We start from the raw sequence: 15752 nt of genomic DNA, 5'->3' as shown, positions 1-15752 counted from the left end.
CAGTCCTACAAGAGCATGCAGGGCGGCAGCAGCGTGGATGAGAGAGAAATGAAGGTAGTAAGGGCGGACTAGTTGGTGACGTAGCTGGGTGTGCGGTCCCAGCGGCTGCCGACCAGGCGCCAGTGCTCGCGAGAGTGGGCAGGCTGCGGGTTAGCTAGCTGTCCCCAGATCATGTAGCTAACTCACCACCTTGCGACTGATATGTGTTTCCAGGCACTCCCAGACCCAAGCGCCAGTCCAGACCAGGACACCCTGGCTGTACGTCTTGTGAGGCTCCCAGTGGATGGGGCCAACATAAGGCTTGCGAGCGGGAACGGGGGCGGGGGCGGGGGCAGAGGGAGCGGGGGCGGAGACGGAGACGGGGGCAGGAGTACCGGCGACCAGGTGCCACAGGACACCCTCGGATGGCTGTGGAGTGTGAGCTGCCGACACAACAATCCGTCAGCTCCACTCACGGGAAGAACACTGATGTGCTTGAACAGAGCAATCCACACGCCGTCGACATGCTTGACAACCGATCCGGGCTCGTAGGTAGCAGCGCGAGCCCAAGGAGCAGCAGCGCTAATGTCGATCGGCGTCGATGTCGTGGTGGTACGCTCCGCCGACGGAGCGGGCACGAGGTGTTGCTGGCCGCTTGCCTTGTCCCACAGGACGCCCTGCGAGGGCTACCCGATGAATATTCGTTATAGGCGAGGGCCACATTAGTCGGCCAAGACCCACCTCAAGGACAGAAGTGTGCGCAAACACACACTTCCACGCGGCACCCGAGTGCGAAACGACGTCGCCGACGGCGAAGTGGACGTTGCGCGACCAGGTGCGGATGTCGGAGGCGGGCTCGTCGAGGATCTGGGCAATCGACGGGGCCGGCACAGCTGGCGTTGGCGCCTTGACGGTCTCCCAGAACTGGTCGCTTGATGGCTGAGGTGTGTCAGCTGGGATGGCACCTCCACAACGTCAGCTCTCACCGCAGTCTTGTTGGTTGGCGAGCGGATACACTTCCAAGCAACACCCTGGTACCACACAATGTCACCGACATCGTACTTGGTGTACGGCTTCCAGTCGTTCCTGCCCTCGGGGACGCTCTTGGGGCGAACCTTGGGCAGGGGCGAAGGATCCACCTCAGAAACGGGCTTTGCAGCGACGCCAAAATCCTTCACCTTTACCACGGGGTTCTTCTTCGGCTTGTCCGCCTTGGCAATGTCGACGGCGAGTTTGTCGACGACGACCTTCTCGCCAGTCGACAGGCTGTTGACGACAGCGACCTCGGGAGGCCAGTGGGCCGAAGGCGACTTCTCGCCAACGAGTTCCCACTGGCCCGAGACGGCACCCTGGTGAGGAAGCTGGGCGAGTTAGCTTGGAGCAACAATGTCTTGGCTCTACTCACAACAGCCGAAGTCGAGACGTGGTCCTGGGCAGCGCGCCAGTGGCGGTCCGCGTGCGAGACAACCTGGCCCTTGCGGTACTGCACGCCGTTCCAGTTCCAGTTGGAGATTTCAGGCTCGGGGACCTTGAGCTTGGGCACGGGTGCCGCGGAGACGGCAGGCGCAGGCGCCGCCTTGGGGGTGGGAGCCGGGACAACGTCGGCCTTGGGCTTGAGTTCGGACCACAGACCGTTCTGCACACCCTGGGCAGGCGACTTTGCCAATGAGCTCCAGTCGACAATGGTGCCTGGTGGGACGCTCACATATTCGCCCGAGACGTGGTCCTTCTCGGCGCGCCACAGGCCGTTGCGGTACGACACCACCTGACCTGCAGTGTACTTGACACCGTAGGTCCAGGCGGTGGGGACCGCCTCGGGGGTAGGCTTGGCAGGAGCAGCCTTGACACCCTCGGGAACGGACTGAGGCTTCCACTCGCGAACAATGTCGGTGTGCTTGATCCAGAGGCCGGTGCTGACACCCTCCTTAGGAGCCTGGGGAATTAGCATTGGTCTGGGCGGGTACTGCTATACGTACAGCAACACAGCGCCAAGGGGTCTCCCCGATCCAAACGACAGAGCCCTCCTCGTAGAGATGGCCGTACTCCCACGGCACACGGTTGAGGCGAGTGTGGAGGGCGGAGACCACGGGCGAGGCCTTGGTGGCGGGAGCAGCAGCGACAGGAGCAACAACAGGGGCAGCCTCGGCCTTGGGAGCAGGGGGAATGACGAGGCCATCAAGCTCATGGTCCTCGACCTTGACCCAGAGTTCCTTGACCCAGGGGGTCTGGGTTGTCAGTTGATGGTCCCGATCGTGAGGCGCAACTCACCTGCACGGCGGTACTGATGTGGCCCTTGATGCTACGCCAGTTCTTGCCCGCGAACCAGACGACGCTGCCGGTCGAGTACGGCACGCCCTTCTCCCAATCGGGGGTCTTACGGGGAGCAGAAGTGGTCGCAGTCAGCGCGGCAGGGGGCGTCAGGTCGGGGACCTTGTCCCAGATCTTCGTGTCCCATGGGAGCTACGCCGAGTCAGCATGGGTGTGGTGCTATCAGACTGACTCGGTCGCCGCTGACGTGCTCAAGCTTGCACCTGAACGCCCGGCCGGCCCACCACACGACATCTCCAACACGGAAGAGCGTGTTGAAGCGCCAGTTGACAACAGACTCGGGGCGAATGCCCGTGTTGACAACAACAGGGATGGGAGTAACAGACACGGGACTGACCTTCTTGGCGCTCGGTGAGTCGGGGACGACCTTGACCTTCTCCCACAGGTTGTGGTACGTGAGAGCCTGCGGCGTCAGCATCACTGTCACACTCATCACACTGCTCTGCGGACCGTGGAGAACAAGAAGGCACTAGGCCGCACCTCGACCTTACTACTCCTGTGGCCGACCTTGGCACGGTACGTCGTCTCGCCATGCAGCACGACCGCACCGGCGTTGTAGAACGTGTCGGTCTTCCACAACGTCACACCCGTGTCGGTGACAATGGGAAGAGGCGGCGCGGGTGGGGCTGGAAGCACGGCTGGGGCACTAACCTCCTTGTCCTTGGGCTCGGCGGGAGCGGCAACCGGGGTAGCGGCTGGGGCAGCAGCGACAGCAGGCTTGGTCTCCTTCTTCTCCTCCACAACACCCTTCTCCTGGACCGCATTAGCAGGCTTGGTCGCACGGATTTGGTGGTCCGCCTCGACGAGGGCGCTGACCTTGTCCTCGAGACGCTTGAGGAAGATGTGGTAGATGTCCTTGACCCGGCCGACGGTAGCGATGGCCGAGGGAGTGCCGAGCACAAGGTCGGTGAAGCCGACAGCGTTGGTCGCACGGGTCCAGAGGTCCTCCAGGGGCTGGGCATCGAACTGAGATGTCAGCAGTGGTAGCTACATTTTCCAACAGCATGAAGCTACTCACCAGCTTGTAACCACCGTTGGAAATGACGAACGAGTAGAGGGTGTAGAGGCTGATCTTCCTGTTGTCGACAAAGGCGGGCTGGAGGTCCTTGGTGTCGTGGACGGCACGAAGCTTGTCCAGGAAGAACTGTTCCGACACAGTAGCAGGGTCGACGGGTGTAGGGGCCTTGGGCTTCTCAGCCTTGGGCTCAACCTTCTTCTCGACCTTGGCCTTGGCCGCAGCCTCCTTCTTCTCCTTGCGCTCGGCAGCAAGGGCGTCACGAATGACCTTGCCGGCGGGCTCGAGCTTGCGCTCCTTCTTCGCGGGGGCGGGCTTAGGGGCGGGAGCGGGCTTGGCGACAGGCGCAGGCTTGACGGCGACCTCGACCTTGGGCTGCTCGATCTTGCCGCTCTTCTTGACCCAGTACGACTCCTCGAGGCGGCCGAGGTACGTCTGGTAGAGGTTACGGATCTGGTTGACGAGAGCAAGCGCGCCGAGGTGGTCAGGGGTCAGGCCGCGGAAGCCAACGAAGGCAGCGGCGATGGGCCACAGCTTGTCAAAGTCCTTGTCGAGGGCACCCGAGCCACCATTGGCGAGCACGAAGGTGAAGAGCGAGTAGAGGTTGACCTGACGACCGTTGACGATCGGGTAGGCCACAGGACGGTTGTGGATGGCCTCGAGGCGCACGCGGAACTCGGCCTCGCTGATATCAATCTTGATGTCGTCGTCAGCGGAGGGAGCAGGAGTGGGGGCAGGGGCTGGAGGGGTCTTCGCCTGCACCGGGGTGGGTGCAGGAGAGGGGGTGGGAGCAACGGCCTTAGCAACGGGGACAGCTGCCTTCGGAACGACGGGCTCGGAGGCCTTCTCCGGGGCCTTCACCTCCGCCTTCTTCTCCTCCCAGAACTCCTTGACATCGGCCTTGAGCTCGTCGATGTTACGACCAGTGAAGGCGGGGGCGAACTGCTTCTCCACAGCAGGGGCAACGAGGACCTCGGGCTCGAACTGAACACGCGGCTCAGCGACGACCTCCGATTTGATCGCCTTGTCCAGCGGGGGAGCGGGCTCGGAGGCGATCACAGCGGCAACCTCGGGCTCGATGACCTCGGTTGGCTTCACAACCTCGAGCAGCTTCTCCACCTTCTTCTCCGCCTTCTCCACGGCCTTGGCCGCCTTCTCGACCACCTTTGCCACCTTATTCGCCACCTTCTCGACCTTCTTGGACTCCGCCTTCACCTCGACCGGCTTCTCGCTGGCTGCAGACTGGGGACCCACCTTGATCTTGGCACTCTGCTTGACCTTCTCACCAACCTTGACCGCGCGCGCCTTGGCGACGTAGAGCTCCTCGTAGCGTCCAAGGTACTCGCGGTAGACGGCGCGGATGGCCTGGTACACTGCGTGCGAACCAATGGTGGCGGGAATGAGACCAGTGAAGCCGACGAAAGAGGCAGCAACGGCCCAGAGCTTGTCCAGGGGTTGGGCATCGGCCTGTTCGTCAGCCATCGATCAGGCGCTGTCTAGCTCACCTCCTTCGATCCACCAATGGCCTGGACGCAGCTGAACAGGGCGTACAGGCTGACCTGACGGCCGTTGACAATGGGGTACTGCAGGTGCGGGTTGAAGTGAAGCCTGCGGAGCTCGGCGACAAAGTCAATCTCGCTGGGGAGCTGAGCGAGGGGCGAGTCGGTCGGCGAGGCAAGAGGGGACGTGACAGGCGACGAGGCAGCAGGGGCAGTAACCACGGGGGCGAGGCCAGCAGCCACTGGGAACGAGTGGGCCGAGGGCGTGCGGGTGTGGCCACCGCGCTTGGGGCGACCAGCCGGGACGGGAACAGGGGTCGTCGGCGCGGGCTTGGGGTCGGGCAGGACCTTGACCTCGACCGGAACACCGCCAACCTTGACGACCTTGGTCTCGAGCTTGGCCTCCTTCTCGGCCTTCTCCACCTTGTCCTTCTCGAACCACTCATTGACAAAGTTCTTGAGCTCACCAATAGCCGGGAAGGTACCGTGGCTAGGGGCGAGAGCAGGAGTAGGAGCAGGAGGGGCGGGGAGGAGACGCTTCAGGTCCACCTTGGGGCTGAGGTTGCGCTCAATCTCGCGAACCGAGGGGATGTTCTCGAAGCTGACCGTCTTCTTGATCTTGGGCGAGGCGGGGGAGGCCGGAGCGGCAATCTTGGGCGAGATGGCCTTGGGGGCGGCAGGCTTGGGCTTGTCAATCACGATGATGGTCGGAGGGCGGTTGGTAGGAGCCTTTGTCCAGACGAGGTCCTCAGTGGGCTGAAGCGTCAGCTGAGAACAGTCGGGCAGTTGCTCACCGGGTGAGCGGCAGTGTGAGCGAGGAGTGCCTGGTAGGCGACGCCGTTGAACGACACAATGTCACCGACGTAGTACGACCTGTACTTGGCCCAAGGGGCAGCGGCGATAGCAAGGTACGCGGGGGTGAACAGGGGGTTCCAGAGGTGGGTGTAACGGAGCGACTGGTCGGGTGTGAGCTCGGCCTGAAGGACAGACACCTGACTTACCTCGACATTGGTGCCCGAGTGCGCGATCTTGGCAGCATACACCTTCTTGCCGTCCCACGCGAGCTCACCGGCGGTATAGCGGTAGCCAGCCTTCCAAGCAGACGACGAGTCACCCTTGGTCTTGGTGACGTCGGGGCCGGCGTAGCCCAAGGTAAACTTGTTGGCGACCTTGGGCGCGGGCTTGGTAGCGACGGCCTGAGCCTTGGGGGCAGGAGCACGAACCTGCTCGATGGTGTAGGGAAGGGTGTACGGCTTGCCGAGGGCGGCCCAGAGGTGGGTGAATCCGAGGGTCTGATGGGTGTAAGCTGGGTTGAAGATGCGTGCGCTCAGCTTACCTCCTCAAGAGTGCTGCGGTGAGTGACCTTGGCGTAGAACTTGTCCTTGCCGTTGAGAACGGTGGTACCAGCCTCGTAGAGGGTGTTGGCCGCCCAGGGGAGGAGCGGCGAATCGGGGCGAGGGAGGTACCACACCTCAATGCCGGCGAGGTACTGGAGGTACACCTCGCGGATACGGGGAGGGACAAGCGGGTCGACACCGAGGCCGTAGCCGACAAAGTTGGTGACAGTGGTCCAGGTGGTGGTGATGGGCTGGGCGTCGAGCTGAGGGTATGAGCCATGTTCGTGACAACTACAGGTAAACTCACCACACGGTATCCGCCGTACGACACCACAGCGGCGAGCAGCTCGTAGAGGCTGACAGTCTTGTTCGCGACAACGGGGTACTGGAAAGCCTGGCCGTGGATGGCGCGCAGCTCGCGGAGGAACTGCTCCTGGCTGACCAGGGTTGCGAGGACGGGACCAGCAGCCTTGGTGATGGCGGTCTTGGCCTCCTCCTTCTTGTCAACGGGCTTGGTAGCGACGGCAGGCTTGGCCACCTCCTTGACGGCAGCCTTGACAGGGGCAACAGGTTTGACCTCCTTGACGGCGGCCTTGATGGGCGCCGGGGCGGGGACAGCCTTCTTGGCCTGGGAAGCAGCGTGGGGGTGAGGGCATGAGCAGGGGGTCTGAGGAACAACGACGGCCACTGGCTCGGTCTTGAGAGTGTGAGCGTGCGACCAAATCTTGTTCGTCTCTTTCAAGAATCTTACGGCGACGGATTCCGAATTGGGTGCAGCCCCAGCCGCCGGCTTGGCCGCGGCAGCAGCCTTGGCCTTGCCGGCGGCCTCGACCTCGGAAAGCGTCGGGAGGTAGCCGTATGGGTGAGCGGGGGGCGACTCCACGGTGGCGGGGACGGTAGGAACGACAATCTTGGGCAGGGGAGCGGGCTTGGGGGCGGCCTCGACCTTGGGAGTGGCGACGGCCTTGGGAGCGGCCTCGGCCTTGGGAGCAGGAGTAACAGGGCGGTAAACGAGCTTGGTCACGGCGTCGGTGCATCCCTTCTTGGGGGCGAAGGCGACCGGCGTCGGCTTGGCGACGGGGGTGGGGATGACGGGGGCGACGGCAGCCGCGACCGGGGCGGCAAACGGAGCAGGGGCCGGGGCAGGAGTAGGAGGAGCGGGGACTTCCTTCTTGGCCTCGGCCACAACCTCAACCTTGGGCTGAACGAGGGCAGGCTTCTCAGCAGCCTTGGCCTCGACTTTGGGGGCAACGGTGGCAGGCTCAGCAGCCTTGACCTCGGCGACCTTGGCGTCGACCTTGGGCTCAACCTTGACCTCGACCTTGGCTTCAACCTTGGCCTCAACCTTGGCCTCCTTCACGGACTCGGCTGGCTTGACGGCCTCAATCTTGGCCTCGGCCTCCTTCACCTCAGCCTCGGCCTTCACATCCTTGTCAGCAACGACGTCGACCTTGGCGACAACCTCGTTGAGCTTCTCCTCGGCCTTGGCCGTGGCAACGACGTGAGCGCCGGTACCGACAGCGGCAGTGTTGACAACAGCCGCGGCCGGGAGGGGCTGGGTGGGCTGCAGAAGGTTGCGGAGGGAGCCAGTGCTGCTCTTGTGGTGCGCGTGACCGTGGTGGCCGTTGTGGCCGTGGCCAGCGTGCTTCTTAGGGGCCGCCTTGTGCTTGTGGGTGTCCTTGTGGGCGTCCTTGGGGCCGTGCGTCGAGACCTGGCACCATCAGCCACCGGGGCGCGGACACTACGGGTGCGGCCGGCGCCACACTCGACCACCTACCTTCTTGGGGAAACCGGCAGCGGCAGCGGGGCTCGCGGGCGGCGTGTCGGCGAACAGAGCGCTGCGGTGGATCGAGGTAGTCGGGGATCCGGGGGTGGGGGTGACGTTGCCGCTCGAGAGGGGCGACGAGGGGCGGGTCGACGAGACGGACGCGGCCGACGAGATGGACGGCGGGGCGCGGAAGCCGACCTTCTCCCAGAGGTCGGGGCGGACCGGGGGCTGGGACGCCTTGGTGCTGGCATGATCGGCGATGCAACGCCACGCGAGGCCGTTGTACCACGCAACGACGCCAACCTCCCAGTAGACGGAGCGGCCCCAGTGGATCTTGCCGGTGATGGCGTTGGGCGTGGGCGGGGCCGAGCGGAGCGAGAAGATGGAGCTGGCGGGCGAGTCGGGCGCGCTCACGGCGGCGTGCACGCTGGCGTACGAGCCGGTCCGCGAGATGGGCGGCGTGCGCACGCCACCCGTCGGCACCTTGGGTTTGGGGCGGGATCCCTTATGCTTGGGTCCGGGTCCCATGGTTGTTGAGTTGTTGGAGTTGCTGGGAACGACAGTTGTAGGGGGCAATGGGGGTTTGGGGGCTTTTCGACGTTATGAGCGGTGATGAGAGCGCAGAGTACTACAGTACAGTGTTACAGGAGCACGACCCGCAAGGGAGGTGAGTACAGTCAGACTGAACCAAAACAAAGAACGAAGGGGGAATGGGGAGGAGAAGAGAAGAGACGAGGTGGTGGTAAGGCGACATTTTTTCAAGCAAGCGGCACGCTGGGGGGGATGCAGTGCAGCGGCGCATCTCGCGCAGCCATCGCATCGAGCGTCTCGAGCGTTGCGTGCGCGCTGCAGGTAGTTGGGAGCGACGTCGGATGGCATCGCGTAGTGGGTGCGCGAGGTGGGCCCGCACTGATCAGTTTCGAGCGAGGAGCGGCCTGGGTGCTGCACGGGGCGTGGAGGGGGGGCATGCGCAGCCCCTGGGCTGCATCGTGTGAGGTGTCAGCGATGCGTCGCGGGGGTGAGCCATGGTGGAATCGCTGTTCAGTGTCGTCGATAAGAGATGGAGTGCGGAGTCAACAACAGACACTGCTCCGAAGGACGTCATAAGTCGGGCTCGGCGACACACACCTCGCTGCCCCGCCGACTTCCCTCCCGGATCTGCTCAACAACCAACCGCCACTTGAAACACCCTTGGCCCACGACACACCGTGCTCGCCGCCCCGTGCGCACCCCGGCGCCATAGGCGAGCTCGTCCGAGCGTGGCCCCAGAGGTGCAGCGTCGGCCCGCCGTGAGCGGCCGTTATTCCCGCAGCCGCGTGTGTCGTGTGGTGTGCCGGCCGGCCGGCGCAAGCTGCCTCGCCTCGGTTCCCCACACGCGCGGGTAATCAGTGGGCAAGGTGCTGCACCATGACGTCTTGGCGGCGGCGAGGGCGCTGCGAGGGGTGGACTGCGCCGGGTGCCGTCTTCCCGGTGGTCTGGTCGTGTGCGACGTGCCGCCTGGTCGCCAATCCTGCACAACGAGTGGTATGCATCACACTTCATCCTAGCCACCAGCCGAACCCCTCCCCTCCCTCACCGCCGCTCATTCTCCAGGAGCACGCGCTTGCGCTCCACGCCCCACCTATACCCCGTCATCTTGCCGCCCGCCCCAACGACGCGGTGGCACGGCACGGCCAGCGCGACGCGGTTGGACGCGCACGCGCGTGCGACGGCACGCACGGCGGACGGGCGGCCGAGGTCGGCGGCCAGCTGGGCGTAGGTGCGCGTCTCGCCGCGCGGGATGGCCGCGATCGCCGCCCACACGGCGCGCTGGAACGGCGTGCCGTCCAGCTTGGGGGCGGGGAGCGGCTTGCCGGCGTCGAGGTGCGCCGTGATGGCTTCGCGGTGGATCTCGTGGGCTTCGGGCTTGCCGGGGACCAGCCGGCGTGCGGGGTAGCTCATGCGTAGGTCGTTGAGGGCGGCCGCGGCGTCGTCGGCGAGGGCGACGGCCGCGAGGGTCGACGCGCTTGTCGCGATAAGGATCGTGCCCATGCTGGCGTGGGCCGTCGTCGTGTAGCTTATCGGGCTGAGGGGGAGGGCTGGGCGCGGCATTGTGATGGAGTTTGCAGTGGGTCGATGGGGGTTGAGCTCGCGCCGGAGCGCGCGATGTTATACCTCGCGGCGACAGGACATTGAAAGCAACAGGACAAACATGCTCGCTGGGTGACGTCAGGTCGATCAGTCGCGTCAACAAGTTTGATCGCAAGCAGTCGTCGTTGGGCGCGTTGGGCGACTGGCTGCAATGGACAGGAAATGCTCTGCGACGCCGATGCATTGCTGTGGATGTCGGTCGGTCAGATGAGAAGTGGGCGAGCACAATGCTAACAATGGCGCGCGGTAAGCGAGGGGTGGGTGGGTGCACTCGACGCCAACAACGTCAGCTCAAAGTCAGTCTCGTCAACTCTTCCTCCCCCCCTCGTCGTCCGTCGCCATCCACCCACAACAGCCTCACCACGCATCATGCCGCCCCCCTTCACCCTCGCCGCGATCGCGCTCACAGTCTACACGACGGCGCACACGTTCTTCGGCACGCTCTTCCCCTCGTCTTTTGGCCCCGAGGCCGACGCCGTCTTCCTCGCCATGAAGACGACGACGTTCGACCTCATGGGCTCAGAGTCGACCTACTACAAGCAGTGGTTCGGGCTCGGCATCTACACGAGCCTTTTCCTCATCTTCTCGGCGTACATCGCCGTCGCGCTCAACGCCGCCAAGACGGGCGAGCAGTGGGCCGTGCTCCGCCCCATCGCGGTCGCGCTCGCCGCCGCGCACGTTGCCGACGCGGGCATCGCGTTTGCCTACTTCTTCATCAGCCCCGTCATTATGAGCTCTCTCACTGTGCTTTTGGTGGTGTGGGGCATCAAGCAGAAGGATGACCAGTTCAAGAAGAAGGCGTAGGGGGGAGGGGAAGGGGGAAGCGGAAGGGGGGAAGGTCATCGTAAGTGCACTCGCTGGCCGAGCTGACGCGCGCAGTGTAGCTCGCATGTATCCTTGAACGAGTCCGCGCAATGAAGAACGTTGCCCGAGCCTGCGTCGGCTTCGGCGTCGGTGTCGGCGCAAGCAGCAAACCGAGTGCACCATCTCGGCATCCTTCCTCCATCGCCGTCCGACTGACCTTCCCCGGCGCCCACGGCCGCTCGTCCCCATCCTCCCGCAGTCCCGAGATCGCGCTGCTCTCTGCGCCCTCGTCTGCACTGCAACACGCACGAAACGCGACACCGCCGCCCGTTGGAGACACGGATGGGGCGCGGCAGGGGGCGGAGCCGCTGGCTGGGGCGCCGTGGATGCCAGGCGTCGGCGCACGGTGCACCGCTGCTCATTGCGGTACACGGCGTTCGGGCTTGCAGCGCCGCTCGGCGTGACACTAACGACACAGAGACTCGCGGGGCTGGGCACGACAAAAACAAGCTTTGGGATGCATGGGCCGCTGAGAAGGAGGGTGAGCGAGTGTTACACTGCCTTTGGGCGGTGACTGGGCTGATGCAGATCTGGAAATGTGGATGACGAGTGGCACATGACTCGCGACACCCGACAAGACATCATCGCCGCCGCCGACTACATCCCCCAGATCTATGGCCCCCGCGCACCCACGATCTCGATCAGCCGCCAGCACTGCAGCACCCTGCGACCAGGCATTGCGACGACCGTGAGAGGAACGCGAGCAGACGGCGCGACACCCGCGGCATGTCACCCACCATATGGCCACCATCCTCGGTGACGACGAGCCCCACACAGACACGGACTGTTATCCATCCGCAGAATGAGATCTGGGCGCAATTCTCAGACGATATCAGCGCACAAGCAGTGGCTTGGCACGACAACAAAGGAGTGTAGTGCTTCTCAACCTCGCACCGCTTGGCGGCATCGGGATGCATCTATAAGACGGCGCGACACCCCCTCCCGATCTTGCAACCACCCCACCTCTCATCATGCGCTTCGCAGCCCTCCTCCCCCTCCTCCTTGCGACCGAGGGCCTCGCCTCGGCCATCCCCCAGAACAAGGCGGCTCTTGCGCGCAACAACGACGGCAAGGGCTACGGTGACGGCTACGACGGCAAGAAGCACGGTGACGGCGACGACGGCTACGGTGGCAAGAAGGGTGGTGACCACGACCACGACGGCAAGAAGGGTGACTGGGACGGCGACTCGGACGGCGACTGGGACGGCAAGAAGGGCGGCTGCGACTGTGACCGTGACGGCAAGAAGGGCGGCTGGGACGGCGGGAAGGGCCACGGAGGCAAGGGTCACGGAGGCAAGGGCCACGACCACGACGATGACTGGCACGGTGGTGGCCACGGCCACGGCCACGACGGTGACCACGGCAGCCACGGCGACAAGGACTGCCCGCCCAAGGACACTGACGGCATCGTCAAGTGGATCCTCGACAACCCTGTTGTGCGTGACCCGGTGATCAAGCTCCCCGAGTCGATCAACAACGGCGGCACGCTCTCGGACCTCGTCAACAACGGCACCATCCCCACGTCCAACACGACTGCCGAGCTGCTCGACGGTAAGCTCCCGGCCAACCTCTACAACACGTCCACCCCGGCCACCTCGTTCGCGGGGCTCAACGTCACCGGTGCCAACTCGACGTTCACGCCGTACCAGGGCACCAACAAGAACGCCATCGTCTTCCCCGGCGGGCCCGTGCGCGTGCGCCAGCCCGCGCGCTGGTTCGAGCGCTTCCACAAGCGCCAGCAGGGAGTCTTCTCGCAGCCCGACCCGCCTACCCCCAATCCCGCTCCGGGCCTGACCTGCAACTACGCGTACGAGCATGTCCTCGGCGGCGCCGGCACGACCGCCAAGGGTGCGCTCTGGGCGATTGAGGGCTATGTCAACCTCGTCGCTGCCGACGTCCACCAGGGCGGTATCGGCGACTGTGGCATGGGTGCGGCCATCATGGCGCTTGCGGCCGGCGGCTGGACCCGGTACATTACCAACATGTTTGTCAAGCAGGACTGGAGCGGCACGGACCGCAACATCAAGGCGACGTTCAAGAAGGACGGCGTTACCTCGGAGATCCTGATTGACGACCAGCTGCCCGTCCTGCAGAACTTCAACCCCAACTGCTGGCCCTACCCCGGCTTCCAGCCCGTCAACGACGCGGCCTACCCCGACCTGTCTGTTCCCACGCCCATCTTCTTCATGCCGCTGTTCGAGAAGGCGTTCGCCAAGTTCCTCGACGCGAACCCGACGTGGAAGTCGACCAAGCCCGAGGTGGTCGGCTACGAGGGCCTCGAGGGTGTCAACCCAGCGTACGTGCTCGCGGCGGTGACGGGCGGCACGCCCAAGTCTGTTTGGCGCACCAAGGACGGCTTCGACGGCCCCATCATCTACGCACTCATCACGTGCATGCGCGGCCTGGCCCCGTGCGCCATCAGCACGACCAACTCGACGACGCTCGAGGGCCTCGGCACGCCGAAGGACGGCTCGATCTGGCTCAACCCCGCCGGCAGTGCGGCTGTGCCCGGCGGCTACGTTCCCGGCGAGACGTCGGGCCTCATGGCGTCGGACGCGCCGACGTCGAGGAGCACGTACACTGTTATCGACTTTGACCAGGTGCAGAAGACTCCGCAGGGCGACCGCTCGACGGCCATCACCATGGTCGGCAACCACGCGTACGCTTTCGAGTGGCAGGCGTCGACGCACGTGCCCATCACCGAGCCCATGGTCGACTGGGACATGCGCATCCTCAACCCGTGGGGCAGCAACCCGTGCCAGTGGCCCGGCGGCTGCGGCGGCGGCGGCGCGTTTGACGAGCCGGCGCGCGTGACGACTAGCTTCCGCTCGTTCGCGCAGAACATTATTGCGGTGTTCACCGTGGAGAACATGCCCGTGCTCTGAGCGGGCGGCGGGCGTTGAACAAGGACAATGAGTAGCCAGGACTTTGGTGGTTCATGTAACTAGTTAGTCAGGTAGTCAGGTACAGATGCATGGCGTCCCAGTATCACAAACATATTAGCGGGGCGGGGCGGGGCGGGGCGGGGCGAGGCGAGTGGGCGAGGAGTCCGAGTCAAGATACTATCTACATGTAGCGAGCCGGGGCGCCGGGGCTAAGCAAACGACGCGACCCTCCTTGTGCCGTTGAACCTCGCAAAGAAGTTCTTGCCGGCCCAAAAGTCCTGGCTCTTGCCCTCGACGATAAAGTCTGGCGCGCGTATCGAGCCGATCCACGGGATGCGGAGGACGGCCGCGCCGCCCTTGCTCCCAAGCAGCACTGTCGAGTCGCGCATCCCCCTGCTCGGCGAGTACGGCTTTGGCTTGTTGCCCCTAATCAGCGCGTCGATAATCCCGGCGAGCGCCTGCCCCTCCGCGGCCGCCGCGACGCCCGTCTTCCAGCTCGGGCTGTTCGCGCAGTCCCCGATGGCGTAGTACGCGCCCGTGAGTGGGCTCCTCGGGCTCCCGCGCACGCGGAAGAACTCGTCGACCGAGATGTACCCGTTCGTCGTGAGCGCGTCGGGGTCGCCCGCAGCGACGAGGGCCGCGTTGGGCCGGTTGCCCGTCGAGTTGAAGACGTAGTCTGCCTCCACCACCTTGCCCGACACAAGCGGGATGGGGTGCAGCTTGTCCAGCAGCCCGGCCGCGCCGCCCCACTGCCCGGTGCTGAAGTCGACCCGGTCGCAGAGGATGATGTCGACGCCGCGCTCGGCCAGCTGGCGCTGCAGCGCCGCCGAGAGCTTGGAGGAGGTTTTCGGCGGCACGTACGTGTGCTTGGTGTTGCCGCCGCTGTCGGAGGGGTGCAGGAGCCCGACGTCCCAGTGCACGATGGTGACGCGTTTGCGGGGGTACGTCTCGTTGATCTCCTGGGGCCACGGGTTAGCGATTGAGGAGCGGAGGTGTCGGCTGCGAGTTGAGGCCCGCCACTCACGCCCGCCACCTCGATCCCCACGCTCCCGCCGCCGACGATCAGAATGCTCTCGGCGTGCTTGATGTCGTGCTGCGTCTTGCGCAGCCCCGCCATCCAGTCGCCCATCTTGGCGCCGGGCGCCGGTCTAATCGGCACGGGCGACTGCGCGCCCGTCGCGATCACGCAGCGCTGGGTCGTCAGCGGCTACTCACCCGCGTGGCCCACCTCGAACTCGATCTCCATCTCCCCCTCGAACGCGTGCTCCAGCACGACGTGGTTGCGGCGCAGGGCGACGGCCGCGTTCGGGCACAGGACGCGGTGCCGCGAGTTGGCGGGGAACATTGTCTCCTGGGTCACGGGCGCCGTAAAGTTCTTGCTCTCCCAGCCTGCCGCGGCGTCAGTGCAAGTTGGGAGTCAGGACGCCGACCCACCCGGCACCACCAGCGCGCGCACCACAATCGGCGCGTGCTGCACAAACTCGTTGCGCTCGATCAGCACGATCCGGTGCGACTGCGGCAGCGTGGGCGCGAGCGCGTTGACGAACGAGTGCCCAGCGACAGACGCTGCCGTCAGCCATGCCCCTCCTTTCGACGGGACCCACCGCCAATGACGACCACATTCTTCCACTTCTTGAAGCCGACCGGGCCCGGCTGCCAGCGCTGCGTGCCGACGCTGGCCGTGCTCGTGAACGCCGTGGACACCGGCGTCGCGATGGTCACGGTCGACGCCGTGCTCGCCGCCGTGCTGGCCGTGCTCGCGCTCATCGGCGTGCTCGGCGTCGCTGGGGGAGAGGTCGCGGCCGGGTCCATCGTCAGCGCGTTGGTCAGCGCGCGGCTGTCGTCGCGCGGCGGGCGGGGAAGCGTGCGGAACGGCGCAGTGTCGACGCGCTGCACGCCGGGCAGGTGTTCGTCCGACTGGCTTTGAGACAGCATGGGGGGGTAGGT

The 15752-nt window shown here is 65.1% G+C and overlaps 5 protein-coding genes across 5 annotated transcripts; 2 read left to right on the top strand and 3 right to left on the bottom strand.

Moving 5' to 3' along the window:
- Window positions 1-68: 68 nt before the first annotated feature.
- Window positions 69-8454, bottom strand: Q8F55_007291 (uncharacterized protein; the record flags this gene model as incomplete). Its single annotated transcript, XM_069355728.1, has 18 exons — window positions 69-143; window positions 187-408; window positions 456-665; window positions 721-918; window positions 966-1340; window positions 1385-1912; window positions 1956-2204; window positions 2248-2439; window positions 2645-2710; window positions 2959-3060; window positions 3124-3273; window positions 3326-4789; window positions 4828-5577; window positions 5616-5777; window positions 5823-6113; window positions 6158-6421; window positions 6466-7869; window positions 7936-8454. 18 exons carry the CDS (start codon window positions 8452-8454, stop codon window positions 69-71), a joined length of 7221 nt encoding a protein of 2406 aa, XP_069207799.1.
- Window positions 8455-9498: 1044 nt separating this feature from the next.
- On the bottom strand, window positions 9499-10017 carry Q8F55_007290 (uncharacterized protein; the record flags this gene model as incomplete). Its single annotated transcript, XM_069355727.1, has 1 exon — window positions 9499-10017. The coding sequence occupies one exon, from the start codon at window positions 10015-10017 to the stop codon at window positions 9499-9501; it is 519 nt and encodes a 172-aa protein (XP_069207798.1).
- Window positions 10018-10425: 408 nt separating this feature from the next.
- Q8F55_007289 (uncharacterized protein) lies at window positions 10426-10860 on the top strand (the record flags this gene model as incomplete). The annotated part of the gene is made up of 1 exon (XM_069355726.1): window positions 10426-10860. One exon carries the CDS (start codon window positions 10426-10428, stop codon window positions 10858-10860), a length of 435 nt encoding a protein of 144 aa, XP_069207797.1.
- A 1031-nt stretch (window positions 10861-11891) lies between these two features.
- Q8F55_007288 (uncharacterized protein) lies at window positions 11892-13805 on the top strand (the record flags this gene model as incomplete). Its single annotated transcript, XM_069355725.1, has 1 exon — window positions 11892-13805. The coding sequence occupies one exon, from the start codon at window positions 11892-11894 to the stop codon at window positions 13803-13805; it is 1914 nt and encodes a 637-aa protein (XP_069207796.1).
- Window positions 13806-14014: 209 nt separating this feature from the next.
- Window positions 14015-15740, bottom strand: Q8F55_007287 (uncharacterized protein; the record flags this gene model as incomplete). Its single annotated transcript, XM_069355724.1, has 5 exons — window positions 14015-14764; window positions 14830-14997; window positions 15034-15194; window positions 15240-15371; window positions 15410-15740. 5 exons carry the CDS (start codon window positions 15738-15740, stop codon window positions 14015-14017), a joined length of 1542 nt encoding a protein of 513 aa, XP_069207795.1.
- Between the last annotated feature and the right edge of the window lie 12 nt (window positions 15741-15752).

The sequence above is a fragment of the Vanrija albida genome, assembly GCF_041260175.1.
Source record: "Vanrija albida strain AlHP1 chromosome Unknown contig_5, whole genome shotgun sequence".
Taxonomy (NCBI): domain Eukaryota; kingdom Fungi; phylum Basidiomycota; class Tremellomycetes; order Trichosporonales; family Trichosporonaceae; genus Vanrija; species Vanrija albida.
The sequence above is the reverse complement of the archived record's forward strand: the minus strand, read 5'-3'. Positions and strand labels throughout refer to the sequence as shown.